Source organism: Bicyclus anynana, chromosome 13, assembly GCF_947172395.1.
Source record: "Bicyclus anynana chromosome 13, ilBicAnyn1.1, whole genome shotgun sequence".
Taxonomy (NCBI): Eukaryota; Metazoa; Arthropoda; class Insecta; order Lepidoptera; family Nymphalidae; genus Bicyclus; species Bicyclus anynana.
The window spans coordinates 6,301,771-6,329,703 of record NC_069095.1 but is presented as its reverse complement, the minus strand read 5'-3'; the positions used below and the strand labels follow the sequence as shown (position 1 = coordinate 6,329,703).

Here is a 27,933-nt window from a genome sequence, read left to right as displayed (position 1 = left end):
TTAATTGTTGTTTTATTTTCTTTCATTGCTATTCAAAATCAGCTCCTTAGCAACAATATTGGTAAAATGAGTTATGATAATGTGCAGGCTATTAACAAATGCTTAGAAAGTTCAAGTAAACGTTTCATCATCATCATCATTATCCATGTTCGGCTTACTGCTGAGCTCGAGTCTCCTCTCAGAATGAGAGGGGTTAGGCCAATAGTCCACCACGCTGGCTCAATGCAGATTGACAGACTTCACACACGCAGAGAATTATGAAAATTCTCTGGTATGCAAGTTTCCTCACGAAGTTTTCCTTCACCGATTGAGACACGTGATATTTAATTTCTTAAAATGCACACAACTGAAAAGTTGGAGGTGCATGCCCCGGACCGGATTCGAACCTACGCCTTCCGGAAACGGAGGCAGAGGTCATATCCACCATATCACAATGTCATATCACGGCTCAAATAAACGTTTACTTTGAGGAAACTACTAAAGTCCACTATTTAACTTTTATTATATTAAAACTAGCAGGCGCCGCGTAGTTCCCGTTCCCGTAGGGAAACTAGGATAAAATATAGCCTATAGCACTCGATAATAGTGTAGCAACCCAACTGAGAAAGAATTTTTCAAATCGCTTCAGTAGGTAGTTTCAGAGCCTAATCAATCCAAACAAACATTAACAATCTTTCCTCTTTATAATATTAGTACAGATTTTTAACTTTCTACAAACAAAAAAAAAGCAAATATCGTCAAGTGGTTAACGATGAAATAAATCTAGACGACGACCTGGAACTCGAAACCTGGACTTCTGTTGAAATCCACTGCAATACCAACTGCGCCAAGAGGTCGTCTAGATATTATCTTAAATACAGGTTCATACATCATCTATTGATCTATTACTGAACGTCTGAACCTCCTGTAAGAATTTCCAAACGTCCTACAGTACAATGCACCTATATGTAAGTACGTTTAAAATATGTACATTAGATTTTAAGCTTAGCTTGGCAGTCAGCATAATTTAGAAGAGTGGTTTTAAAATTGGACATAGAAGTTTTGTTCGTAAAATATAATCAGGCGCCATTCAGTTATGTATAAATATCTAATAATGCCTAGTATTAAATAGCCAAATAGGTCGTCGTCATCAACCCATATTCGGCTCACTGCTGAGCTCGAGTCTCCTCTCAGAATGAGAGGGATAAGGGCAATAGTCCACCACGCTGGCCCAATGCGGATTGGCAGACTTCACACACGCAGAAAATTAAGATAATTCTCTGGTATGCAGGTTTCCTCACGATGTTTTCCTTCACCGATTGAGACACGTGATATTTAATTTCTTAAAATGCACACAACTGAAAAGTTGGAGGTGCATGCCCCGGACCGGATTCGAACCCACACCCTCCGGAATCGGAGGCAGAAGTTATATCCACTGGGCTATCACGGCTCTTATTATTAAATAGGTAAGTATCTGATATTAGAATAAATATAAAGATAGTCTGTGATCTGTCAATACAGTCTACTCAAATAAATTCGTATGGTATTAATTAGGTTTCCAAGACAACACTTGGGATTCCCAGAGAACAGGAAGGAAAATGAAACTGGAGAGAAATCGACACTGAGTCATACAAGCTCGGTTACTATGTGTGTAAAATACAAGGTGCTCGGGAGTATATTCCCCATAACTTTAACGTGTTGTCGAGTTCACATAAAGAAGCCGAACTGCATAATTAATATTTTTTTAACTAAATAATAAAAACTTTTTATTTTTTCATACAAAGTTATTTAAATATCCATGTAACACACGCCTTTATCTATCCTTACATTTTAAAATAGCTAAAACTTGGCTAAGTCATAGTTATAAGGATACGTTTATGGGCTATATTTTAAAATTCATTTACAAAAGAAATATTATTTACTCCGAAAATATTAATTTTAAAACACATGTTCCTTGAACATTTTAAATTAATTTTCGGTAAAGAATAGAACCCCAGAGTTATGGGAAATACTCCCCAGCACCCTGTATAATAAAAACGAAAATAATATTATGGCTTTTATAGCAAATACTAATTAACTGTCTATATTAATATTATAAAGAATATTTCATTTCTTTATTGTTTGTTTCCAAAACTACTGCATCGATTTAAAAAATAATTCAACAATGGAAATTCACATTATCAACGAGTAATATATTTTTCATCCCTGTATTCCCATGGGGTCTGCTATAAATGTCGGTTGTAAGGTTTGTAGGGTCTAATCTCTAAATAAGGGTTCCCATTACTGAACAGATTTTGAAAAATCTTTTACCAATAGAAAGCGTAAAGCCAGTCTTATTTGCGAGTGTATTTTATTCCCGTATTTTTACGGGAACGGAATCTATGTGGGTAAACCGCAGGATGGTGCTAGTAAAGTAAGGCATAAATAAGGTAGTTTAATGAAAAAAAACATTTATTTTTCAGACTTTTGAGGTAAAAATGAAATGTAAAAGGGTAGTTTAAATGTTACAGCCACATTATTTATGGACGTATTTGCTGTTCAGTTGCAAGACTTCTTGCTTGAGTTTGTTGATTTCTTGCATCATTTCCTCGTCGGCAGCAACGGTTTCTTTTATATTCTTGCATTTATTAAAAGTTATCAAACAGGTTGTATATGATTTAAAAGAAAACATTTCTTTAAATAAAAATACGTTTTATTTACTTTTGCAGTTAAAAATGAAATGAGGGTAGTTTATAAAATGTCACAGCCACATTATTTATGTCATTAACAAAGAACGGACGTATTTGCTGTTCTGTTGCAAGACTTCTTGCTTGAGTTTGTTGATTTCTTGCATCATTTCCTCGTCGGAAGAAACGGTTTCTTGTATTTTCTTGCATTTTCGTAAAAAGTCAACAATAAGTCGTTGGCCTTCGGATGTTTCCTCCGTCTTCACAGATGACTCCACTTCAAAGAGATTCGTCTCCAATTGTGCTTGTTTTTCTTCGGCGTACTGTGAACAATGAGCATAGTATAAGTATTTATCATCATCTCAACCCATATTCGGCTCACTGATGAGCTCGAGTCTCCCCTCAGAATGAGAGGGGCTAGGCCAATAGTCCACCACGCTGGCCCAATGCGGATTGGCAGACTATACACTCCACACACGCAGAGAATTAAGAAAATTCTCTGGTATGCAGGTTTCCTCACGATGTCTTCCTTCACCGTGATATTTAATTTTAAATGTGCATACCTCGGACCGGATTCGAACCTACGCCCTTAAAGGCAAAGGTCATATCCACTGGGCTATCACGGCTCATGCACTGCATGGAATTACTCACCTTAATAATAGTGTCGGGTAAGTCAGCCAACTTGGCTACATGCAGTCCTAGCGAATGCGTGGCGGGCCCGGGCGCGATCCTGCGGAATAGAGTAGATAAATAGTGGGTAGTTAGAGAGGGGTAGCGATCGGTTGGCGGGAACGATTTGCGATATAAGGCACTCGTCGTGCGGTCGGCTTTAGTATACTCGTGGCGTTCAGGCCGTCCACATTTCTTGTTGTGTAATTCTTTATAGGTTACTTGGAAAGGGAAGGGGGGAGGGGAGCAGTGTTAACTGTCAAGGGCGCCCTTGACTGTTAAACTGCCCGCCCCTGCCTAAAACTCTAATCTCGTAATTGTAATCTATACTAATATTATAAAGAGGTAAAGTTTGTAAGTTTGTAAGTTTGTAAGTTTGTAAGTTTGTAACAATTTTTTGAAATGGGGTAATCTTCGGTACTACTTCGGTAACTTTAAAAATTCTTTCACCAATAGAATGCTACGTTATCGGGGAGTGCTATAGGCTATATTTTATATTTCTATCATATATAACTACTGAGATATCGCGGGTTTTCTCTTACAGGTCAGACCGAAAAACTTACTTATTCGCATGCGCTGCCTCAACCATTGCATATAACTGAAATAAATGTATGGAGGCTTTTTGAACCTTTAAAAGTTCTACAAAAAAGTCCGCGACACCATATATCTATCTTTTATATTTTAGCAGATATAGTACCTTTAGTACATTAATAAATTATTTAAATTTTAAACTAAGGTTTACGTCATTATTTACACAACTAAACTTAAATCCTTATCAAAATAAATGATTTAATAATCACAAGGATATTATAGAGATAAGATTTGTCCTTTATAGTATGTTAATTAGTTATATAGTTTCGGAGATAATACAAAATTTCTGAAAGTCGCAGAAATGCCGCTATATGACGCCCCGCGGTTTCAATTACGAGGTTCCCGTTCCCGTGTGAATATGAGGACCAAACATAGCCTATGACACTCGCAAATAATGTAGCTTTCTATTGGTAAAAGAATTTTCCAAATCGGTCCAGTAGATCCAGAGATTACCTCCGACAACCACACAAACTATACCTCTTTATAGTATTAGCATAGAAGTCGTTTGGGAAATTATAGTCTTTTGGTTATTGCACCACGCACAAAAGGCTGGACCAATTTTGCTGAGGGTAGGGATAGGATAGAGGTAGGGAAGGGGTAGGATAGAGGTAGGGTAGGGGTAATTTAGGGAAAGTGTAGGGTAGGGTAGGGTAGGATACGGATAAGGTAGAGGTAGTGTAGGGTAGGGGCAAGGTAGAGGTAGGGAAAGGATATGGAACGTATAGGGTAGGGGAGGAGTAGGATAGGGGTAGGGTAGGGTAGGGGTAGGGTACGGGTAGGGTAGGGTTAGGGTAGGGATAAGGTAGGGGTAGGGAAGGGTTAGGGTTAGCGGTAGGGTAGGAGTAAGGTAGGGGTAGGTTACGGGTAGGGTTAGGGTAGGGTAAGGTGGGGGGAGGGAAGGGTTAGCGTTAGCGGTAGGGTAGGAGTAAGGTAGGGGTAGGGTAGGAGTAAGGTAGGGGTAGGGTAGGGTAGGGTTGGGTAGGTTTACGAGCAGGGTAAGGTAGAGGTAGAGAAGTTTACATCAATTTTTACGCGGACGAAGTCGCGGGCGTCCGCTAGTATATTTATAAAACAAAATTGTATTTTTATCACGTTACCGCAAACGCCAATCATAAACTGTGACGTCATTCGCTACAAGGCATCGGTTTGTGATTGGCGCTTGCGGTGACGTGATATATCATACCACTGCAAACGCCAATCACGCTGTTATCGTAAATTTTACGTAGATATTTTTTCATTTATATTAAATTTTTTAATCGTTATTATTGACGGAGAAAAAAAATATAATATTTAATACTCCTGTAGCGTGCCTTATACTCAATTATAAATACTGTTTGCAGTGAACCCTAAGCACGCAAACTGCTATGTAAACATTTTCTGTAAGAACGTTCGCTTCGATGTTAAGTTAAGGCAGTCACCAACGCTCGTGTTCTAGTTTATTCGTTATAACCAGTCCGCTTAGTTAAGGCATTTTATGTATGTCAAAGTTATATATTATTCGGTGTGTTAATAAACAGTAATTAGTTAATCTATTTAGTTTACTATTGGATTCCTGACAGAGTCACGCATTAACCTTCAGTAGCCTATTTACCAATCAATCAATTGCTACGTAACTAATAACCATAGCTGGGCATTAACTCGTTAATCCGTTAATCGTTAATTAACGAAGTTAACATTTTGATTAACGGATTAACTTTTAAAAATGTTAACGGACCCGTTAACTTCCGTTAATATGCATAAGTCCGTTAATCGTTAATCCAATGCCTACTATTTACCGCGCGACGTGATTAACAGGTTTAGACAAGTAAGAAATTATGAAAGATTTTTTTTCAAAGAAATCAACAAATTACTATATTTATGTTAAAATTATAGATAAAATCAACTAAAAACAAATTATGGCACTTTTCCCCAGTGCTCACCTTTATTCTTCCAATGGGGATCTCACACAATGATATAAAAATGCAATATTATTATATTAATCAGTCATATTAACGGATTAACGTTTAACGTTAACTTGCGTTAATTCTTCCGGAATGTAACGCTTTAACATTTAACGAAGCTAACTTTATTTGTAGCGGATTATCGATTAACGAAGTTAACTATTTGATTAACGGTGCCCAACTATGCTAATAACCCACAATGGCTATCATCTATACTTCCATAATTCAGTTTAAACACTGTTTACAAAACAAGCAAGTAGCCTATTATTCACTACCCCTTATTATAGACCAGACCTGTGCAGCAGCAGCAACTGCTGGTCCACCACGGACGCCTCGGCGTGCGAGTTCACAACGACCCGAGGATGGAGACTCGGCAGACGCGTCAGCTCGTGGTAGTGCGTCGCGAACAGACAGAAGCACTTGCTGTCTGTTGCTAGTTTTCTAAAAAAAAAAAAAATTTACCAATTTAACTTTCACTACAATCTCACCTGATGGTAAGTGATGATGCAATCTAATAAGGAAGCGGGCTAACATGTCAGGAGGAAGATGAAAAGCCCTTAGCCCGCTTCCATCTTAGACTGCATCATCACTTACCATCAGGTGATTTGTAGTCAAGGGCTAACTTGTAGAGAATAAATTAGACCTTTTTTAGAATTTAAACTATCGGGAGTGTTATTCATATTAATTGATTATGAAACACGGCTAAAACTCACGTGATATTAGGTCGGAGTTTGCCCGACTAGTTTCGAACCCATACGGGGCCCTTAGTCATGAGCTGGTTCTTGCATCGCGGCACGCTCAATCAAGTTAGACTTTCACTAGAATCTCACCTAATGGTAAGTGATGATGCAATCTAAGATGGAAGCGGGCTAACTTGTTAAGGGTAGGATGAAAAGCCACACCCCTTTCGGTTTCTACACGACGTCGTACTGGAATGCTAAATCGCTTGGCGGTGCGTCTTTGTCAGTAGGGTGGTAACTAGCCTCGGCCGAAGCCTCCCACCAGCCAAAATCGTGGTAAGTCTAAGCTTTATTAGGAGTGAGGTCTAACTCTATAGTGGGCCATTGAAATATGATAATGATGACATCACAGAACCAAATATTAGCAACTTTGTCATTAAACCCACATTGAAGTAAATTGAAGGAAAAGAGGTCCGTGCCCAACAGTGGGCAAGTAGTCTGGTATAAAGTGTAAACTTACTCAGCTATAGCCCACGCAATGCCGCACCCTTCATATGTAGACGTTCCTCTGCCGAGCTCATCCACTAGCACCAGTGAATCTGGTGTGGCAGTCTGAAAAGGAATTAAAAAAAAAAAAACATTATGTTGGATTATGCATGCATAAAAAATTAAGCAACAGTAGAAAAACAGCTGGTTAGTAACAACTTTTAATAACCTCGTTATGTACCTCGATACAAGTTGGGAGGAGGGGAGTTTACCAAATGTTGTTACTAACCAGATCTTTTTTTACCATTGCTTAATTAATAGTTATACAACTCAACAACAACAACATTGTCCTACAAATTGCGTGGTACATTATCTCGTTCCGACGCTCCGCATTTTTTATTACCTGGTCACCCAGTTAGCTACCAGAATGAAGAATTTTCGTAAATAAAATTTAACAGCTCATCAAGATGAAGCTACTCACGGAAAATCAACTTGATGGTATTCTGTTGTAAAAATGTTCCACGGATCCTGGGCTACTACATTTCACAGTATTTTTTTATTATTTCTACTAGCTGAAATCGGTAGATTGTCAGGAGTATCATGACTCACTCGTAATATAGCGGCAGACTCGATCATCTCCAACATGAAGGTGCTCTGCCCCTTGTCCTCCCTGTCCGTGGCGCCCACTCGCGCGCACAGAGCCCTCAGCAGAGGTATCTTGGCGCTGGCAGCCGGTACCAAGCAGCCCGTGTGAGCCAGTAGAGCCGCCACACCGCAAGACCTCATCCAAGTCGACTTGCCGCCCATATTGGCGCCCGTCACTATATGCATGAGGCATGAATCTGTGAACATCATCATGATTATATTTACAGTACAGGAAATATAGAAAAAATCGTATAAGATTTGTAAAAGAATGACATGACTTGAGATTTTTTAATCGTCGGTAGGGGGCAACTCAACAAGCTTAACTTGAGTACATCGAGACATCGAGGCTCAGAAACTCAAAAAGTTTTTGGATTGCGTTTTTCTCCTAAACCATAAGTTTTACATTAAAGTTCATCTGACAAAAAATGTAGAGGACATTCTCATCTACAATAATTAATGTACGACTTTAAACTTTTTAATGCGGTCGATGTACTTAAGTTAAGCTTGTTGGATTACTCCCTACAGATGGTTTAAAAATTCTCGAGTCATGTAATTCTTTTAGTCATATTTTCTACATTTCCTATACTAATAACGATCTACGACTATCAGTGGCATGTGTACGAAAAACAATGTAGTTTTGCATCTAAGAAGAGCCCATTGCCCACTATAAAACCAGGCCCACAACCATTTTGCTCCAATGTGGGTTTGCGAATTTAGGGTGACATTTGATTCTGTGACAATCATTATCGCTCAACATGCTCTCCAAGGCACGAGAATTCACCACCAGCTTCCTAACTCCGGGCTGGGAATATTTACTGAGAATTTCTTAGAAGATGAAAAAGCTCAATATAGTATGTATAAACTTCACGTTTTAATACAATTTAGAATGCATATTAATATTATATGTATACAGTAGTAATGGAAATAATAATATTTATTATTTTAAATTGTAATACAAATAAAAGAATTATATAAAAAAAAGTAATAAAATTGCAACAGTACTATCATATGGAGAAATTCAGCATTCCTTCCAATAGCCCGGATAGCTCAGTCGGTAGAGCATTGGACTTTTAATCCAAGGGTCCAGGGTTCAAGTCCCTGTTCGGGCGGTGATTTTTTTAAACAAATAAATGTGTAAATTAACAAATAGTAGACAAATAACACTTATGCATTGAAAGCATCGCTAAGTAATGTTTTATTACGAGTTTTTAAAACCGGATTCTAGTGTAAAAATATATTTCGAAACAGGTGGTTTTTAACGGACTTCTAAAAAGGAGAAGGTTCTGTGTTCGGCTGTATGTTTTTTTTATAATATATGCACAAATAATTTTGAATTCACTTTGGTAGGCGACATACAATAATTTTCAATGTAACAAAATTGTTACTCTGTGTCTGTGATTCCTAAGCGTAGACAGAGAAGTAAATAGACAAAACAGCATCTGTACGCGCAAAATAGTTATGACAATAAATTATCAAAATACAGGACATTCTAACTCTAGAACTTCTTTAAGGAAAATTTATTAAAAATGTCTAAGGAACATGTGTTCTAAAATGAATATAATATACAATTCCTTTTATAAATGAATCTTAAATTGTGTCCCTTAAATCGCATCCTTATATAATTATGACCTAGCCAAACTTATTCATTGATAAATATCATAAAGTAGCTTACTAGTGAAGTGCGAAGTGCCAGTTGCAATATCTCGTCGATATCGACAGTCCACCTACCACTTGCGTATTTTAAAATGCAAGGATAGATAAAGGCGTGTGTTACATGGATAGTCGGAATTATATTTGAAGATTCAAAGAAATATTTATAGGGTTTTATATGTTGAGTCAGTGATAACTCAGTGGATATGACCTCTGCCCCCGATTCCGGAGGGCGTAGGTTCGAATCCGGTCCAGGCATGCACCTTCAACTTTTCAGTTATGTGCATTTTAAGAAAATAAATATAGTGTCTTAAACGGTGAAGGAAAAACATCACGAGGGAACGTGTTTGAAGTCTGTCCCTTCTCATTCTGGGAGGAGACTCGTGCACAGCACTGAGCCGAATATGGGTTGATAAGCATGATAATGACATGTTTTACAAACCTCGTTTAAAAGTCACATCATTGGGTATATATGAGACACCCTCCTGCACTTCCAAGCACGGATGTCTCACTTCCTTCAGTACGAACTCGTCGAGTTCCTCCGTTAGTAGCGGCCTGCAGTAGGGGTACGGTGCCGTGGTAGCGGCCACGGCGAACGATACCAATACGTCCAATCGAGATAGTATGTGAGATAGGCAGAAGAGACATTCTGAATAACCGGCTGAAATGAGAAATAGACAAATATGTAACTGGTTGATCTATGAGTAATCATTTAGTTAGTAACAACTTTTAATAACCTCATTATTTCAATTGATACAAAATGGGAACAGGCAGTTTACCAAAAGTTGTTACTAACCCTTTTTTACAGTTGCCTAATTAATTGTTATACAACTTAAGTGCCATAATGTCCTACAAATTGCGTTGTACATTGTCTCATTCTGACGCTCAGAAATTTTTATTACCTGGTAACCCAGTTAGCTACTAGAATCAAGAATATTCGTAAATAATAAAGTTGAGCGTCGAAAAAAACAAAAATTAAAGTAGAAATTTGAAGAAGAAGAAGAAATACTTTATTGCAAACAAAAATATAATTATAAATTAAAACAATAAAAAGATAAATTAAACTTAGCATGCAAAGGCGGCCTTATTACTAAAAGTTATCTCTACCAGGCAATCCCTGACGAGAGAACTTGCGAAGAAAGAGCGGGAAGGTGCAATACATTATATGTAATTATATATATGCATAAATAATTAAATAAATATAATATAATATACACGTTAATATAATATTAAAATTTACATATGTATTACATAATATATTACAACTAAAACAAAATATATAATATATACTACATAAATAATAAATAACAATAAAATAAATACCTCGAAAAATAAAATTTTAACTGAACGACAAATAATGTCGTTTCAAACGAAACTTAAAAATGGCAAGTGAATTACTGGCACGGACAAAAGACGGCAAATTATTCCACATTTTGACAGCCTCAGAAGTAAAAGACTTGCTATATAACTTTGTCTTAGAACAAGGTAGGACCAAACGGTTATCACTTCGAGAACGTAGATTGAGAAGATCAATTTCCGATGTAAAGCGGATTTGAGTGGAAACCTGAGTGGAACATGTATAGAATTAAATTAGATTGTTAAAAATTCTAAATAATATAAATGTCAGGTATAGTAATGTCATAATAATTGATTAATTAAAGAAATCATATTATCATCTCCAAATACCTGGGTTCCAACATTGTATGGGCCGGGGGGTATTCACATTTTGACTTTGAACACTTACCAGCAATAGCAATAATCTCAGCAACGACATTGTCCTGCACCTTCTCATAGGAACTCTTCGCCTGCAAGTATTCCTCCGTGATGCCCTCTAACGCGTTACTCTTGAACCTCACGCCGCCCTTCACCGCGTCTATTATTGTGTACTTCTTGTTACCACGGAGGGATTGCTCCTCTTTCATTGTTACTCTGTGATAAATCAAAAAAAAACGATGTATAAAATCTTAATTAAATACTTAAGAATTAAGGAAATCTTTCCCTTGAGCTTTTACAACACTGCGCTTTCCAACGCGGGGTCGCCATTCTAACACTTTAAACGTCCATCGGCTATTCGAATTAAGTGCCCCGCCCATTGCCACTTCAGCTTCGCGACTCGTTGAGCTATGTCGATGAATTTGGTTCTTTTGCGGATGTACTCATTTTGTACAAGTTGGTGAATGCGTTACGAAAAGTGTAATCGGCTGAGGCTTTTAAGATGCGCGCTGTCATTTACAGGCATAATGAAACTGTATTTGTTATTTTATACTACCAGTAGATGGCGGTTTATACGCACACCAATACACGCCGTCTTAAGAATCACTACCTTCTGTATCCGACTCTTGTTCCAGTAAAAGCTTCGTGATATGTTGGTCGAACCTTTTCGCTATAAGACCATTGACTGATACCGGAACAATAATAGTTGACTGAACATTCCACATGGCGGTAACCTCGTGAGCAAAGTCCAAGTGTTTTAATGGCGCTTTAATTTTTATTCATGAAAGAAGTTTTACTTCAGAGGGCCTAGTGGCAGTTTGATACTGTTACTATCGCGTTACCGTAAACGCGAATTTCTAAAGAATTGAATCAGCGCCATCTAGCGGCACTACTGCAAAACTGTTTCAATTCCATATAAATTCGCGTTCACGTTAACGCGATAGTAACAGTATGAAAATATTGAAAACTCCCACTAGGCACACAGTTGTGTGGTCTACACTCGTTTTTTTTATATCCGTATTATAGGATATCAAGCTATAAACTGATATAAAAATATACTTCCAAGAATGTTGTAAATTAAATAATAATACTTGTATGTAAAAATAAATACAAACCTAAAGTAGAAGCCATTCTGAGGATTGATTTCCAGTTTGATAGACTTGCCACTATCGAGCCCTAAGTCTCTAGCGGCCTTGCTGAGTTCTTTCTCTGCGGACGATTGTAGTTTCTCTATTTCTTCGGCTAAACTTTGTAACTGTTCGTCGAAGGAAGGTTTAACTAAGAAATCACCTGAAAATTTAAATATTTAGTTACAGTAAAATTTTTGCCGGCCTCCGTGGCGCAGTGGAATTACAGAACGGAGGTCCTGGGTGCGATCCCCGGCTGGGCCGATTAAGGTTTTCTTAATTGGTCCAAATCTGATTGGCTTCGGTCGTGGCTAGTTACCACCCTACCGGCAACGACGTGTAGAAACATCTGATAATGATCATTAAAGAGTGAAATCTCTTTTGTTACGATGGGAAGATAGAGACAGCGATTTGGTGTGGTGTGACAGATAAGCGTGGTTATATCTTTTTATTAATTATATTTAAATTACAAAGTCCAAACATTCAAAGGGACAGAAAATCTTTTACTTTCAATATTTGACCTGAAGTATATGACGTGAGTATATATTAAAAATACTTGGTAAACATTTTTTTCAAGATTTTATTTTATCATCACATTAATATAGCCACTTTTTATGCTATATAGGCTTGCGTTTGACTACAAACATGCCTGATAAATTAGAGGATTTCTGATGCCTGATGAATTAGAGAATTGAAAATGAATTAGAGCGCCCTTGCATAAAAGATGCCTATTCATTCTTTTATTGAAGATACTTAAATTTACGAACAAAATTGTTTGTAATTTTCTGAGGAAAACGAGCTTAGATTTGGTAAGTATATCTTATACTAAAGTAGAAGTTGTTGACAGTTATTTACACTATTCAACTACATTAAAAGGTATTTTTACGGAGCTCAGAAAAGTAAAGTCTAGCGAGGCAGGTCCTTATGTTATTAGTCTGAAGCGAACACAAAACCCTAAACAGCGGACAGACAGACATGGCGAAAGTAAAGTAAAGTAAAGTAAAGTAAAGTAAAGTAAAGTAAAGTAAAGTAAAGTAAAGTAAAGTAAAGTAAAGTAAAGTAAAGTAAAGTAAAGTAAATAAAGTAAAGTAAAGTAAAGTAAAGTAAAGTAAAGTAAAGTAAAGTAAAGTAAAGTAAAGTAAAGTAAAGTAAAGTAAAGTAAAGTAAAGTAAAGTAACGTAAAGTAAAGTAAAGTAAAGTAAAGTAGAGTAAAGTAAAAGTAAAGTATAAGCCCACATTCGCACGAGAGCTTTTTTAACGGACGTTAAAAAAGCGTTTCAAATACAACAAATGCGTCTCAAATACAAGTTCATACGGCAGCGTTTCTAAAACACTTCGCTTTTTTCGAGCAGTGTTGCATTTTCAATTTTGGGCGTTGGAAATTTAACTTCATATAACTACTAAATTACTATATTTGATAAGGGTTGTGTTGACTACGGAACCCTAAAAAAAGCTTGTGACAAACCTCTATCAACGGCGTTCATGTCCATAGTAGTCTCGATCATCTGCTGGAACTTGTCGAGGTCGTCGTTCAGTTCCGATATCGGTTCTGCCAGTGACGAGTGCACAGTTGCATTGTCCGCCTCTGCCAGACATTGCAACAATGACGGCAGTCTGTTGATAGCCTGTAAGAAAATTAATCATCATCATCATCATCATCATCATCATCATCACTTGGCTGCGGCACTGACTTTTCTACACCTTCTAATGCGGTACGAGGTATTTTGACCTCGTACTAAAACTGGGTTGCGGTACGGGGTCCATCGACCTCGTAACTCTTGAAAACGTAAAATCCGTTTTTTGGCTTCAATATAATATAGTGAAAGGAATTTATTAAATACTTTTTAGTTAAAATTATTTAAAGTACGAGGTCAATTGACCTCGTACCGCAGCGAACGTGTTAACAACCCACATTCGGCTTACTGTTGAGCACGAGCCTCCTCTCAGATTGAAGAAAATGTATACTGTACAAATTCTGTAGGTTCATTGAAGATATTTAAAAAAAAATATCTTTGAGGACATTTATAATCGATACTGAAGCCAAAAATAAAAAAGCTATATCCTAAAATTGAACAATGTAGAAAAAGAAGAATACTTGATAGATCCGGTAACAGTCATGTACTTTTCACCCTCTTCCTCGTCAGTCGTCGAGCGAGCGGTTGCAAGTCTGGTATTCTTTGCAGGTAGAAAACTGAGCTGGGAAGAAGAAGAATACCTGGTAAATTCGGTAACAGTCGTGCAGATTCGTCTTCTTCCTAGTCAGTCTTCGAGCGAGTGCCTGCAAGTCCGTTTTTATCCGCAGGTGGAAAACTAAATTGGGAAGAAGAATACCTGAAAAATCCGATAAGTCATGTACATTCGCCTTCTTCCTCGTCAGGCTGCGAGCGAGCGGTTGCAAGTCTGGTATTCTCCGCAGGTGTAAAACTGAATTGGGAAGAAAAAGAAGAATACCTGATAAATCCGGTAACAGTCATGTAGATTCGCCTTCTTCCTCGTTAGTCTTCGAGCGAGTGCCTGCAGGTCAGGTATTCTCCGCAAATGATCGTCGTGCAATTGCAAGCGAAGTTGCGAGCTGTTCACTAGCAACTCCACAATGTCCAGTCTTTCGTTTATGAGGTTTATGTCTCTTAGCGGTTGACGGAGCCACTGGGCTAAGAGTCTGGAATGCAAATATTTATACTATTTATTTGAATTACAAAGAAGTTCGAATTGTTTTGTATGGAAGAAGCCGCCATTTTAATTTATTATCGAATCCCCGGCCTGAATAAAGACCTACAGCTCCGTGCCTCAGAAAATAGTTTAAGCCATCGGTCCCAGTCATGATTAAATAGTGATTGTTAGAGAGTCAAACATAATTATTATACAGGATACATGGCAGTATTTCCCATAACTCTGGGGTTATATTCTTTGCCGAAAATTAATTTAAAATGTTCAAGGAACATGTGTTGTAAAGTCTTTTGTAAATTTATTTTAAAATATGCCCCTTATACGCATCATTATAGTTATGACGTAGCCAAGTTTGACGTATTTTGAAATGCAAGGATAGATAATGGTGTGTGTTACATGGATAGTCGAAATTATTCGAATTATTTTGTATAAAAAATGAAATGTTTTTATTTTTTAGTTAAAAAATCTAAGTTATAAGTGCTGTAAGTGGACTCGTCAACACCTTAAAATTATGGGAAATACTCCCGAGCACCCTGTATATAATAATAATGTTTTAACGTTTCGTTTAAAAATTATGATAAATGAATGGAATTTTGGATGTTTTTCGCGTAGAACACGAAAATTAATTTGTTATTCATTGCTGGTACTGAGCCTTGAGTTGCCTGAGCATAGAACAGTAAGCAATCTGCATATATTTACTAATACGTAAAATACAACCTGCCTTCCCACTCGGTGGTAGTCTCTATGAATAGTGATTTTTTTGTAAAGTAAGCCTACCTACCTACCTTACCAGTTGCATCTTCTTACCTTTTCCCGTGCTGAGTCCTGCATCTGTCTAGAAGTCCGAGCAAACTTCTAGAAGGTGCGTGGCTCGTGTCTCCCAACTCCGGCAAAACATTTAAAGCAGTGAGAGCCGCTGCATCTAGATGCAGGAAACAATCCGGCTGGATGGTTACTAAGCGAAATCTAAAAGATTTAAGAAAATATTGATTTATTTTATTAATTAATCATAAGAGAATATAGAATAGAATAGACGTCTTTATTGCACAAAAAATAAAGATGCAATGAATTAAGACAATACAAAAGAAAAGTAAAATACGCAAAGGCGGTTGAAATCGATACCGGGAAATAAAAACGGGATAAGTGCGAATTGAACTCGCGTAAAGACGGTTCCGTATTGTTTAATGTAAAATTGGTAAGCACAATATGGAGAGATTTAATATGTTAATTTGAGCCTATGTACTTTTTATAGGTTCTCCCGTAATGTACCTACTCGTATACATCCGTAGAATTTTGAAAACTAATTTCTGTATTTAAAACTACATATTTTGTCTATTCACTAAACACCGCTTCGTCTGGGTCACAAGAATTGTAATAATTGTAATGCGTGTAACTTAATCGGTCAAGTAGATTTTGAGAAAATTGTTTACACACGTATGATCCTGCTCCGTTTTATTATTCGAAGGAACCCTAAAGAACAATCTCGAAATGGGGTCAAGGAAGGAACAAGTAAAAACATATACGACCGACCTACATTTCCATAAATAGTCTCTTATTGTTTGTGGCCGATAATAATAAATTGCATTGAACGATTGATATTGGTGACACAGTCAAGCATGGACTCTTAATTAACAATTAATTATATTGTCATGTAAACGTGGGCACCGGTCGCTGTTAGGTGCTTATTGTTAATATTTGACCTATCTTTAGTGCCAAGATTTTGTGTAAAGTACATTGTGCAAGGAATTGGATATATATCCACGTAAGGATACCATCATACACGGTGTCTTGTTGTTTTGTGGTAACAAGGGAAAGGAGGGACAAGATGACAGAGTTCCTGCGCAAAGTATTTCCGTTATAAAACCGACTAGTATGTCCCATTTCTGAGTAGCCCTATAACTCTGTTGCCAGTAGCTAGACGTCTGTCTCCACCGGTGTCTAGCACACGATTGAGTCCTCATTTTCGTGCTTGACCAATATTTATACTCTCTGCAATGTGTAGCGCTAGGTAGACATCTTTCTCCACCTGCATCTGTTACTCGAATGAGTCCCCATTTTCGTGCTTGACCTATATTTATACTCTGCACAATGTGGGTAGTTCACAAACACTACACTAACTGTAGCGCTAGACTCAGAACGCTGAGCAGTATGTTAATATTCGTAGTATAGTACTTGTAGAGCTACTGCGCCGTGGGAGACTAACATTCCGACGGACCACATTTTAAAGTGAATAAATATTATTACCTAACAAATGAACTAACTAAAAATGGCTATATCGTTAGTTTGTACGCCGTAGAAGTAGGTGCGAGAGGATACCAACAAAATCACCTTAAAATCCGTTTAAAGACCTTGACCTCACTAGAACTACAGCAATCTCTATATTAGAACGGGTATCCAAAGCTGCTCTAGTAGGATCTTAACAAATTTGGCTAGGCAGGGAGAACAACACGAGCGGAAAGAGGGTGTTTAACCCTACACCCATTGGTCACAAGTCCGGAGCTCTGCTCAGAGTTTGTCTCTCTGCCACACGATGAACCCGGCACCCGCACAGTGAATCCATGGAATGCAAATATATTCATTTCATGTAACATTCGGCCTGTACTAGGTGTAAACTTACTGTGTACAAGATTCCAGCAGTAGTTTCCGCGTTAATACGTCAGTCAATCTTTTAGCACTAGCTGACTTGTGTAGCGTTAAAACCTACCTTCCAAAGTTAGTGTTTTCATTAACCAAAGACGTGTATCTTATAGCTGCAGCTAAACTCGTCATAGCGACTTGTTTCCTTGTCTCAGGGAAAGCATTCGCGTCCTGTTGTTGGCTCTCCTTGAACTTGAGTAGTCGGTTCAAATCCTGAATGAGCCCTTCGGTGGAGAAGTCCGACTTTTTGAGTTTGGTTAACGTTATGTTTGCCCTGACCATTACCTTTTTTAAGGCTTTGTACTGTAAAACACGAAATTGGAGTGTTAAAATTATATAGGTGATGCACTAACAATAACTTTTTTTAAAGATTGTACTGTAAAAATAAGCAATGGCAAACAATATAGTGACATTAGGCATCCTGTTTCCTATCAAACTTTTTGTCCATTCAAAATCTTAACTTCTTCAAACGAACAATTTTATAGTATTTCGCTTTGTTTGAATCAAGTTTGTTTCATCGTTAACTAGAGGAAATCTTTTCGCCTGATTGCAGGTGACGTACCTTATTAACATTTGGGTGTTCCTAAGTTTTTACACCTGAACGCGTCATGTGTTTTTATGATTACTTACACTACCTTGAATTTTACTAAATGATTCGGCTGTGTGTTGGCAAACGATTTCTACTTAAAACCACAGGAAAGTTGTGCGTCCGTTGCAAAAGCTTTTTACCTTGATTCTGTGAAGAAATACCTCTACACCGCAATAATGTATGTACCTTATTGTTTTTAAAATAAAATAAATGAAAAAATTAAATTGAAATTCCTAGATAGCATTCATCACGCCACTCTCCTCAATAATCTAGCGCCCGATTGATAAGGCCTAGATTTAAGGCTTTGATCAGACAACAATACAATAACAATAACATAGTGTGGGTAAGGCAATTAGTTAAGTAGTAAGTTAGTACCTACTCATGTCCTCTTTAAAACACTCCAACCATTTCTTTTTTTGCCTTCCTCTCCTCTTGTATTCCACTTGCAACATTCTTCTGGTAATATGATTTTCATCCCTCCGCATACCATGCCCATACTCAATGATATTTAAAAAGACAGATAGGGCACTAACGTATCAAAATTGAGGCGGACAAATGTATATAATTGACTTAATTTCATTTATTGAACAACGAACGTAATTTAAACAAATAATACCTAAATATCGTCAACAATTTCGAGTTGTGTGTTCAGTAAGTGTCAAAACTATATAATAATAATAATAATGATTTTTATTAAAGGTAAAAGCACCCAGTATACATATTATTACATAATGATATAAAATAATAATAATTAATAATACAAATAGGTATAAAACTTAAATACTAACTGGGAAGGTTAAAAGACTCTTCCCAGGCGACATTTTAGTCCGGAGTATAAACTATTTCTTATTATTGTCTTGATGCACAGATAGCCAATATGTAAACAAAGGACTGGGCATCCCGTCACAAACTGTCCTGAGGATGCTGTTACGCGCTGTTCTGAGTCGTAATATACTATAATAATATATATATACTCGTACATAAATATATAATGGAATTAATAGATTTATGGAATTATACAATGGAAGACAAAATTGCGCATGTGTGCGCTCAGTGGTGTAGCTAAATTCGGCTCACTTTTTGCGGTGATTTTGTAGGCACAATCTATAGTATAAAATTATCATTGTCCATACCAAGGTAACCTATTGCCCCTCAACTTTTCAGTCACTGTCGCCACTTTCAGTTTTCCATTTTATCTATTCTTGTCACACCACACATCCATCTCAACATACGTATTTTTTTTGTAACATTAAGAGTGGCAAAGTTGTTTGCAACGAACTGGATACTCACATCATCGTTTTCAGTAGAAGCAACGATGCACTCCGAGGGCGCCATTTGCACGGCGATCGTCTCCAGTTCCGTGAGCAGATCGTCATCTGTGAATTCTGATACTGACAGCAGATAGTCGCCCTGTGATATACATGCTACTCCTAGCAATCTACCCTGGAAGAGAAAGTTTTATAAGCTCTTAATACTCTTAAAAGTTATATATTCCTCCTTTATCCGAGGCCTACGGTATTTTACTCGACCTCGTGCTAATAAAGATTCTTCACATTTACAAAAAAAAAGATAATGTATCGAATTCTTTGAATACGATAGCCAAAATAATAATAACACACAGTTATCAACTGAGTTGTTATTATGAATGCGCCTGCGTCAAATATAATTGTTAATAATAATAATTATTGTTGATATTACTGTTCCACATGACGATAATCTTGATAAAGCTGAAAAGGAAAAGTATCAAAATACCTTGCTCACGAGATTACCGCCATGTGGAATGTGGAGTCAACTATTATTATTGTTTCAGTCTTATAGCCAGAGATGTGACTTATCTTCATTGACCTCTTATAATAAAAGGACGCACAATCATGTAGAAAATTTCACTTAAAAACTGGCAAATTTTGCTTTGACACTTTTAGAATTATTGTTAAAGAAAATTCTACCTAAAGGCCTTTAAATAGTCCAATATTCGATAAAATTCCAAATACAGAGCAAATTCAACCTTAAGGATTGAGTTTAAGGTTAAATGCGACTACTTGAATTGTGTGCCAAGAAGTTGTTTTTGGCACTCATTGAGTGGGGACGTTTTTGGGCGATTGGTCGCTGATTGTGCATCCACTTTATTTTTTTTTTATTTTGTATCTTATATTTAGATACATTTTCCTGGTATCTTGGTATTTTAAAGATATTTTGTTCCTAAAGATACTTTTACTAAAAAAATAAACTTCGCAGTTTTTCTTTCCGAACGCATCTGAACGCAGCGCGTCGTTTAAAAATTTAGTCGATATTGTCGGGATCCAAAATTTTGTTCCCTACAAATGATATTTTCTGTTTGTTTTCTTACAAAAGTATTTTGTCTTTAAAAAGTATTTGAAAGATAGGTATCTTGTATTTCAGATACTGTGTAAAGGGTATCTTATACATCACTGCTTAAACGATTTTAACTGCGATTATTTAACGAGTTATGCGAGTAATAAACAATTTCAGTTAGCTAGAATATTAACATTGCAAGTGTGATAACTGTTAAACTACAAACCTCGGATTTTTTTAATTTTTGAACTAGAGACACAAACATAATATTTAATTACATTTTACATAATTATCGAGCATAAGTCTGAGTGCAATATCGATAATTAATAATGATTAATTAATCTTTGATATATACTCGTATACCTAGTATTCTGTTTATAAAATTTATTTACCTTAAAAAAGTTAATTTAAAGGATTTCGCCATTTCTTTATTTATTTATTTATTAAATCAGAGTTTGAAAGTATAATTTTCGCTGTATGTTACGTATAGAAATTGATCTATTTCGTCATTGATGATTATGAAGTTTCTTAAGAATAAAAAAATCAAGATAACCTTTTAAGTTTTATCGGACAGTTTCTACTAATAATGTTACACCTTTGTTTCTCAAAATGATTAATTATTTTGTTTACAGTTGGGGTTTTTATAAATTAACAGAATTGATAGCAATTCGTAACCCACATAGATATCTCATAATTATGAGTCTCTTAAGTGTTAAAAAAACCATATGGATATTTTTATGGCACAGCAAAATTATAAGTAATTATTTATTCACCTACCAAGGGGTCAAATCGTAGAGATAATATGAACGGTCAAGTTTAGATAAAGACGGCATCGCTCAGCGTTAATGACCCACTATCCAATGGTGATAAAACATATCTAATATCTTTTATTTTAAAAATAACTAGTGGTTGGGGAGGCCATTATTCTAAATGTGCACTTACTTAAGCGTCGCGGGATAAGATTTGGTAGATAATAAAGATTATGTTAGATTATATATTTTCGCTTTCAGCGGTGAAGAAAAAAAGTATTATTTAAAAAGAATTTTCATTATTTCGGCTTGCCAAAATAGTCAGAAAATATTGGATATTATTTGAGGATACGCTATTCTTCCCTCCTTATTAGGCAGAGGGCGTAGGTTCGAATCCGGTCCGGGGCATGCACCTCCAACTTTTCAGTTATGTGCACAAGAAATATCACGTGTCTCAAACGGTGAAGGAAATTATCGTGAGGAAACCTGCATACCAGATAATTTCTTAATTCTCTACGTGTGTGAAGTCTGCCAATCCGCATAGGGCAAGCGTGGTAGACTCAGCCTAGCCCTTCTCATTCTGAGAAGAGACTCGTGCTCAATAGTGAGCCGAATATGGGTTGTTAATGATGTAATTTAAATCAACGTACCTTCGTGACAGTATCGCTTTTAATATTAACAGCCATCAAGCAAGGCGACTGATCACTGGTAGAGCCAAGTCCTTCGCCGAGTATTTCCTCTAGCTGCGAAAGATTTCCCGGAGAGCCTTTGTACTTTAGCATCCACTCGCATGATTTGACTGACCCCTCTGTGACGTATATCTCCACTCTGTAACGTCGTACCTAAATAAAAAAATAAATATATAAATAAATTAAAAACAAATATATTTACATTAAAAATATTTTTGACGGTCGGTTGGTGCATGTTAGTGATTCTGCCTACAGAATTCATGATTTTGATTTAAGTACAAAATATTTAAGTTTTCTTTTGTAGTAGAAAAAATTGTGATCAAGTTGATTGATGTTTATTTACGATCTGTTAATTACCCGACTGCGTCAGAAGAAGGGTAATGTAAAAATTTCGTGTGAATGTATGTCCATTTCTTAGGCACGCCTTACAGCCCAAACGGCTGGACGGATTTTGACATAATATGAGGTGTCATCGAGTTCGTCAGAACTGTGGTAGTGACATACGCTATATAAATTTTCAAAATGGCGCCCTTAAATGAAAAAAGTGGGTGGGTAAATTTTTTTACCATATTCTAACAATATGGGTATCAAATGAAATGAAAAGTCGTAAGAAGACTATTCTAAATATATAAATAAACAATAAAACATGTAAATAAACAATTCTGAATGGGTTGGAATTTACCAGATTCTGAAAAATAAACATGGCATCTCGATTCTCGCGTAAATAGCATGGTATTTCCAAATGTAAACAGAATTATTGTAATTGACTGCTATCAATTATGTTCAGTAATTGACCGATTGGTCCAGCGGCCAGTGATCCTGTCATCCAATGATTCATCCAGATTCATCCAAGATCACATTTGGGTGATGAACATGGGATGCTTTCCAGTGAATGGATTTATATAATATATAATTAGTATGTATGTACTGTACGTACTGTAGATATATATACATGTTTATATACATACAGTACGTATGTTTGTAATTGTGAACTTATTTTCATTAACTAGATTTCCCATATACTTACGAGTATTTATACTAACTAGCTGACGCCGCGCGGTTTCACCCGCGTGGTTCTCGTTCCCGTAGGAATACGGGGATAATATATAGCCTATAGCCTTCCTCGACAAATGGGCTATCTATCTAACAATGAAAGAATTTTTCAAATCGGACCAGTAGTTCCTGAGATTAGCGCGTTCAATCAAACAAACATACAAACAAACAAACTCTTCAGCTTTATATATTAGTATAGGTATTATAAAGCTGAAGAATTGTTTGTTTGTTTGGTTGAACACGCTAATCTCAGGAACTACTGGTCCGATTTGAAAAAATCTTTCAATGTTAAATATCCTATTTATCGAGGGAGGGTGAAATAAATTTATAAAATAGTAAATAAAGTGGGATAAGTTAATCGCCTTACCAATAGCAGTTTTCTTATTAGTATTTCGAAGTTTCCTTTCGAAAGTACGAGGTAGTCGAGCCTGTTGGGTTCAATCCCCATTCTCTTGATATTGGATATGGATGAGAACACCTCCCTTGCGGAAGTAGTTGCGTCGACTCCATGGACGCTGTAGTAGTCGTTGCGATCGAAAATACGGACGGTTGTAGGCGGTTTCTGTAAATGAGATTTTTTTTGTCAATCAGATATAGGTGCTGCAATGGCGACCCCGCACCGGATAGCGCAGTGTTGGTCGACCCCTCACTAGGTGGACCGAGGATATGAAGCGGGTTCAGGGAGCCGCTGGGTGCTAGCAGCTCGAGACTGTTGTGCTTGGAACTCCATGCAAGATGCCTATGTTCGGCAGTGGACGTCTATCGGCTGATGATGATGTGGTGATTTTTTGGAGAAACCAAGTTCCGTTCGCAAAAAGTGCAAAAGTTTATTAAGTGATTTTTAAAATTAAATAAATAAGAAACCTTACTTAGATTTAAAAACTTCATTAATAAATTAATCGGTCATTGTGTATTCTGCAGCAACTCCAAGAAACCAAGCATAGAAAAATCTTACATTAATTTATATTTTTAACCGACTTCAAAAAGGAGGAGGTTCTCAATTCGGTCGGTATTTTTTTTTTTTTTTTTTTTTTTATGTATGTACACCGATTACTCAGAGACGCCTGGACCGATTTCAAAAATTCTTTTTTTGTTTGAAACGGTATAGTCCCCATTTGGTCCCATTGCCATCATGTCAAGATCTGATGATGGAATCCTGTAGAAATTGAGGGGAACTTTCGAAAATTATATGGTTGTCTAGTATGTTCGTATAATTTTCCATTTAGTACTTTTAAGCACTACAATTTCATGAAGGTTTAAAATCGATCTGATGATGGAGCCATAAAACAGACGAGGGAACTCCTCGGCGATTTACAGCAGTTACCTTGTGTTTGGGCTTGATTAATTTGTATTAATGAGGACTTTCCACATAGATAGGTTGTGACTGTCATTTAGGGGGTTGGTAATGAAGACCAAGGACAATTAAGCGAACTCCTTAACAGTTTACAGTAACTACCTTGTGTTTGGCCTTGATTAATTCGTATTGCTGAGAACTTTCTACCTAGATGAGTTGTGTCTGTTATTAGGGGTCTGATGATGAAGACCAAGGTCAATTAAGGGAACTCCTTAACGTTTTACGGTAGCTACCTTGTGCTTGGGCTTGATTAATTTGTATTGCTGAGAATTTTGTACCAAGAAGGGTTGTGACTGTCATTAGCGGTCTGATGTATTCGTTTGAGACTTTTACACTAAAAATGGAAAAATAATAAAAATTTTAATAAAAAAAATACAACCGACTTCAAAACCTAAAAACGTACCCACTAAACTAAAAAGCGAAAAATAACATCATAATATGTTCTACCTGCTGATCAGTATGAAGGCGGTGCTTAGCCGGTGTTGTCTTAATTTAAGCCATTTCTGACAGGACCACATAACATGGCTCACCTCACACATGGCTTGAATTAATACATCACCGGCTTAGCACCGCCTTCATACTGATCAGCAGGTAGAACATATTATGATGTTATTTTTCGCTTTTTAGTTTAGTGGGTACGTTTTTAGGTTTTGAAGTCGGTTGTATTTTTTTATTATTAAGTACAATTTTGGCGATATTCTTGAATATGTATTTAAAAATTTTTCGTTTTCGTAAACTCGTTGGTAATTAAAAAAAAATCTTTTTCGCCATAGAGCACAATATGCTATTTTTATTCCCTTCTGGTACACCACAATTAGGTATGCGAGGAAAAAAAATAACAATAATAAAAACAAATTATTATTATTATTAGCTTAATAATAATTAATAATTAGGAATAAGATTAGGTAGTGGTCTGAGTGTGTCGAATAACAGGATAAATCATAATTAATGGGTGTTTTACACGATCGAACATCTAGTGTAGAACATCTGTAGGTAGCAGTAGCACATATTGAAAGGGTAACAGCAAATTAAACAACTGTGACAAATCCATTTCTTCTTTCTTTTTTTTAAAAAAAGAATATTTGCCATATTTTTTATATAATGATCAATATTCCCATTCCTCTCCAACTAGTCGGGAAAGACTGTGCTAGGAGTGGGTACGACAATAGACCAAAGGGTGAGGATTGAACCACCACCCTTCGGTGACGAGTCCAACCGCTCTTACCGTTGAGCTATTGAGGCTTGAACTTCTGTACATAATATGAAGATATTGAAAAAAGTATCTATTCGAGATTAATCTTCCAATATATTTTGTTAACAGGCGCCTTACTTGATGGCTTTTAATATAAAAAGGCTATCGCAAAGGTAATTAATACTCAAGTAAGTGTATTTTTTTTTTGACAAGCAGACACATCAACTTTGCAAAAGTGCTCAGCCATGCCTAAAGTAACTTACTTATTACCGCGAATAATCATTATATGCGTATCGTTTTCAATCTCAGAGAGGTCGAGTAAAATGGATCGTGTATAGCGAGTTTTATATAAATTTAATGGAATTTATGTGATATATAAATTATTATGTTTACTTATCGTTACATAATATTATTATATTTGTTTGCGCAGTGAAGTATGTTGAATTTATTGCCTTAATGCGATTGATGTACAATAAAACAAACGTGTTATTTTAAATTAAAAATTATGATTTGAAATATAACCTAGCGGACGCTGAAGCAAGACATTTTTATTTATACTACACGTGGTTTACAACTACGTTTCTTTTTGAATAACTATCTATTGTTGAAAACCGAATTAAAATTCGCAGGAACGAAGGCATTTTTGCAGAATAAAAAGAAGTCGAGTTAATACCGAGTAGGTCTATCTCCATGAGCTGTGATAGCCCAGTGGAAATGACATTTGCCTCCGATTCCGGAGGACGTAGGTTCGAATCCGGTCCAGGGCATGCACCTTCAACTTTTCAGTTGTATGCAGAAATTAAATATCATGTGTCTCAAACGGTGAAGGAAAAAAATAGTGAGGAAACCTGCATACTTGAGAACTTTCTTAATTCTTTACGTATGTGAAATTTGTTAATCCACATTGGGCGAGCGTGGTGGACTATTGGCCGAATCCCTCTCATTCTGAGAGGAGACTCGCGCTCAGCAGTAAGCCGAATATGGGTTGATAATGATGATGATGATAAGTTCTATCTCCACTCCACAATTTTAAGTTTTCGAATAATTATTATCACCATTATCTTAAGTTTAATATTATTACCTGACGTTTCGAAAGAGCCTGTAAACTAAGCCAATTTGAAATAAATGAATTTTGACTTTGACTCGAAATTTATGACTTCATAGTTATACCTAATACCTAAATTTTTCGAAAAATATGAAATCATAACTTGACTCATGAATAACGAGTGTCAACAGTCAACACTTAACATCTCAACTGGCCTTGACCACGATGACTCTGACATAATATTTTAATCCATATACCTACCTACGATGTGTCAGACGGTTTGACCCGAACATAAGACGGAATTTTGTACAAAACTTATGCATCAATAGCAATACCCTTCGCAACTCTGGTGTGAGAATTGTTACTGGAAATTTCTCAGAAGCTCAGTAGGTAGGTACCGTATATTGGTGCCGAAGCGGCAATGAATATACGATGCGCATTGTTTCTTATTTTTCAATCTTAGTGCTTCGTCTGCTTGGGACGTTCATCTATATTGTGAATCGAGATTGTCAATAGCGTTAGCTTTTAGCGTTGTTTGTTCTGTGGTCAATATAGTATCCCACTGACGCCGACGGTTTCAGTTTCGGTTCAAAATTAAAAAAGTAATAACGGGTTCGTTCGGCAGAAAACTGGCCGGAACCGAAATTGTGGCTTAAGCATTCGGTTTCGGTTTTAGCGGTAAAACTGGTTTAGTCGTAGAGTATCAATAAGTAATTTCAGATACTCAATTTAAGTATAGCTCCCTACCCCCTAGATTCAATCCTGGCTCCGCCCATGCTTGCAGTGGACGTCCATCGGCTGATATGATGATGATAAAAAAAAATTGGCATTTTCGTGAAAAAAATAAATATATTTTCGCTTAGTTACACAGAAAGGGGTTATATATCTTTAACAAAAAAACGGTTGTCTGTAAAGTCGGTTTACTGACGATAGTTGAATGTGACAATGTCATAAGAAAATACTGGCGAATGGAAAAAAGTTGGCAACCCTAGAGCGAGGGAACGACGCATGTCGTCATCTTTTTTTGAGTGCGCAGCCGGCTCCATCGAATTAAAAGACGTTGTCACGTCAAAAAATATCTACGAGTTATAACAGTCTAGAGTGCATCATTCATACAATATCATTGCACCGCGTCAATTGAGAGTTCGATCATAAGACGCTAATAAACACGCAGTCAGATTAATTACTAGCGGACGCCCGCGACTCCGTCCGCGTGAAACCCTACTACTACCCCTACCCCCTACCCTACCCCTATCCTACCCCTACCCTACCCTTACTCTACCTCTACCCTACCACGCGACGGCGACGGAAGCTTAAAAAATGGAGTAACTTCTCCCGTTTTCTCAACATTTCCCTTCACTGCTCTGCTCCTATTAATTGTACCGTGATAAAAAGTATACTATAACCTGTCCAGGAGTATGAAGCATAATTGTACCAAGTTTTGTTAAATCCGTCGAGTAGTTTTTGTGTCTATAACGAACATACCACGCGGCGGAAGC

General features: G+C 36.7%; 1 protein-coding gene and 1 non-coding gene across 2 annotated transcripts in view; one reads left to right on the top strand and one right to left on the bottom strand.

The window, feature by feature from the left end:
* Positions 1 to 2,649: 2,649 nt before the first annotated feature.
* LOC112045785 (DNA mismatch repair protein Msh2) overlaps positions 2,650 to 27,933 on the bottom strand; it is a 37,042-nt gene continuing 11,758 nt past the window's right edge. The window contains exons 3-17 of the mRNA XM_024082113.2: positions 23,211 to 23,405; positions 21,752 to 21,943; positions 19,330 to 19,482; positions 17,518 to 17,753; positions 15,621 to 15,779; positions 14,598 to 14,805; positions 13,612 to 13,771; positions 12,135 to 12,309; positions 11,051 to 11,235; positions 9,749 to 9,967; positions 7,621 to 7,853; positions 7,046 to 7,137; positions 6,140 to 6,286; positions 3,297 to 3,375; positions 2,650 to 2,968 (exon numbers count right to left, since the gene is read on the bottom strand). Of these exons, the coding sequence (XP_023937881.2) occupies positions 2,735 to 2,968; positions 3,297 to 3,375; positions 6,140 to 6,286; positions 7,046 to 7,137; positions 7,621 to 7,853; positions 9,749 to 9,967; positions 11,051 to 11,235; positions 12,135 to 12,309; positions 13,612 to 13,771; positions 14,598 to 14,805; positions 15,621 to 15,779; positions 17,518 to 17,753; positions 19,330 to 19,482; positions 21,752 to 21,943; positions 23,211 to 23,405 (2,667 nt within the window). The 3' untranslated portion in view covers positions 2,650 to 2,734. The remainder of the gene's footprint in view (positions 2,969 to 3,296; positions 3,376 to 6,139; positions 6,287 to 7,045; positions 7,138 to 7,620; positions 7,854 to 9,748; positions 9,968 to 11,050; positions 11,236 to 12,134; positions 12,310 to 13,611; positions 13,772 to 14,597; positions 14,806 to 15,620; positions 15,780 to 17,517; positions 17,754 to 19,329; positions 19,483 to 21,751; positions 21,944 to 23,210; positions 23,406 to 27,933) is intronic.
* Trnak-uuu (transfer RNA lysine (anticodon UUU)) lies at positions 8,693 to 8,765 on the top strand. Its single transcript has one exon. It is a non-coding gene; the product is annotated as a tRNA-Lys (tRNA).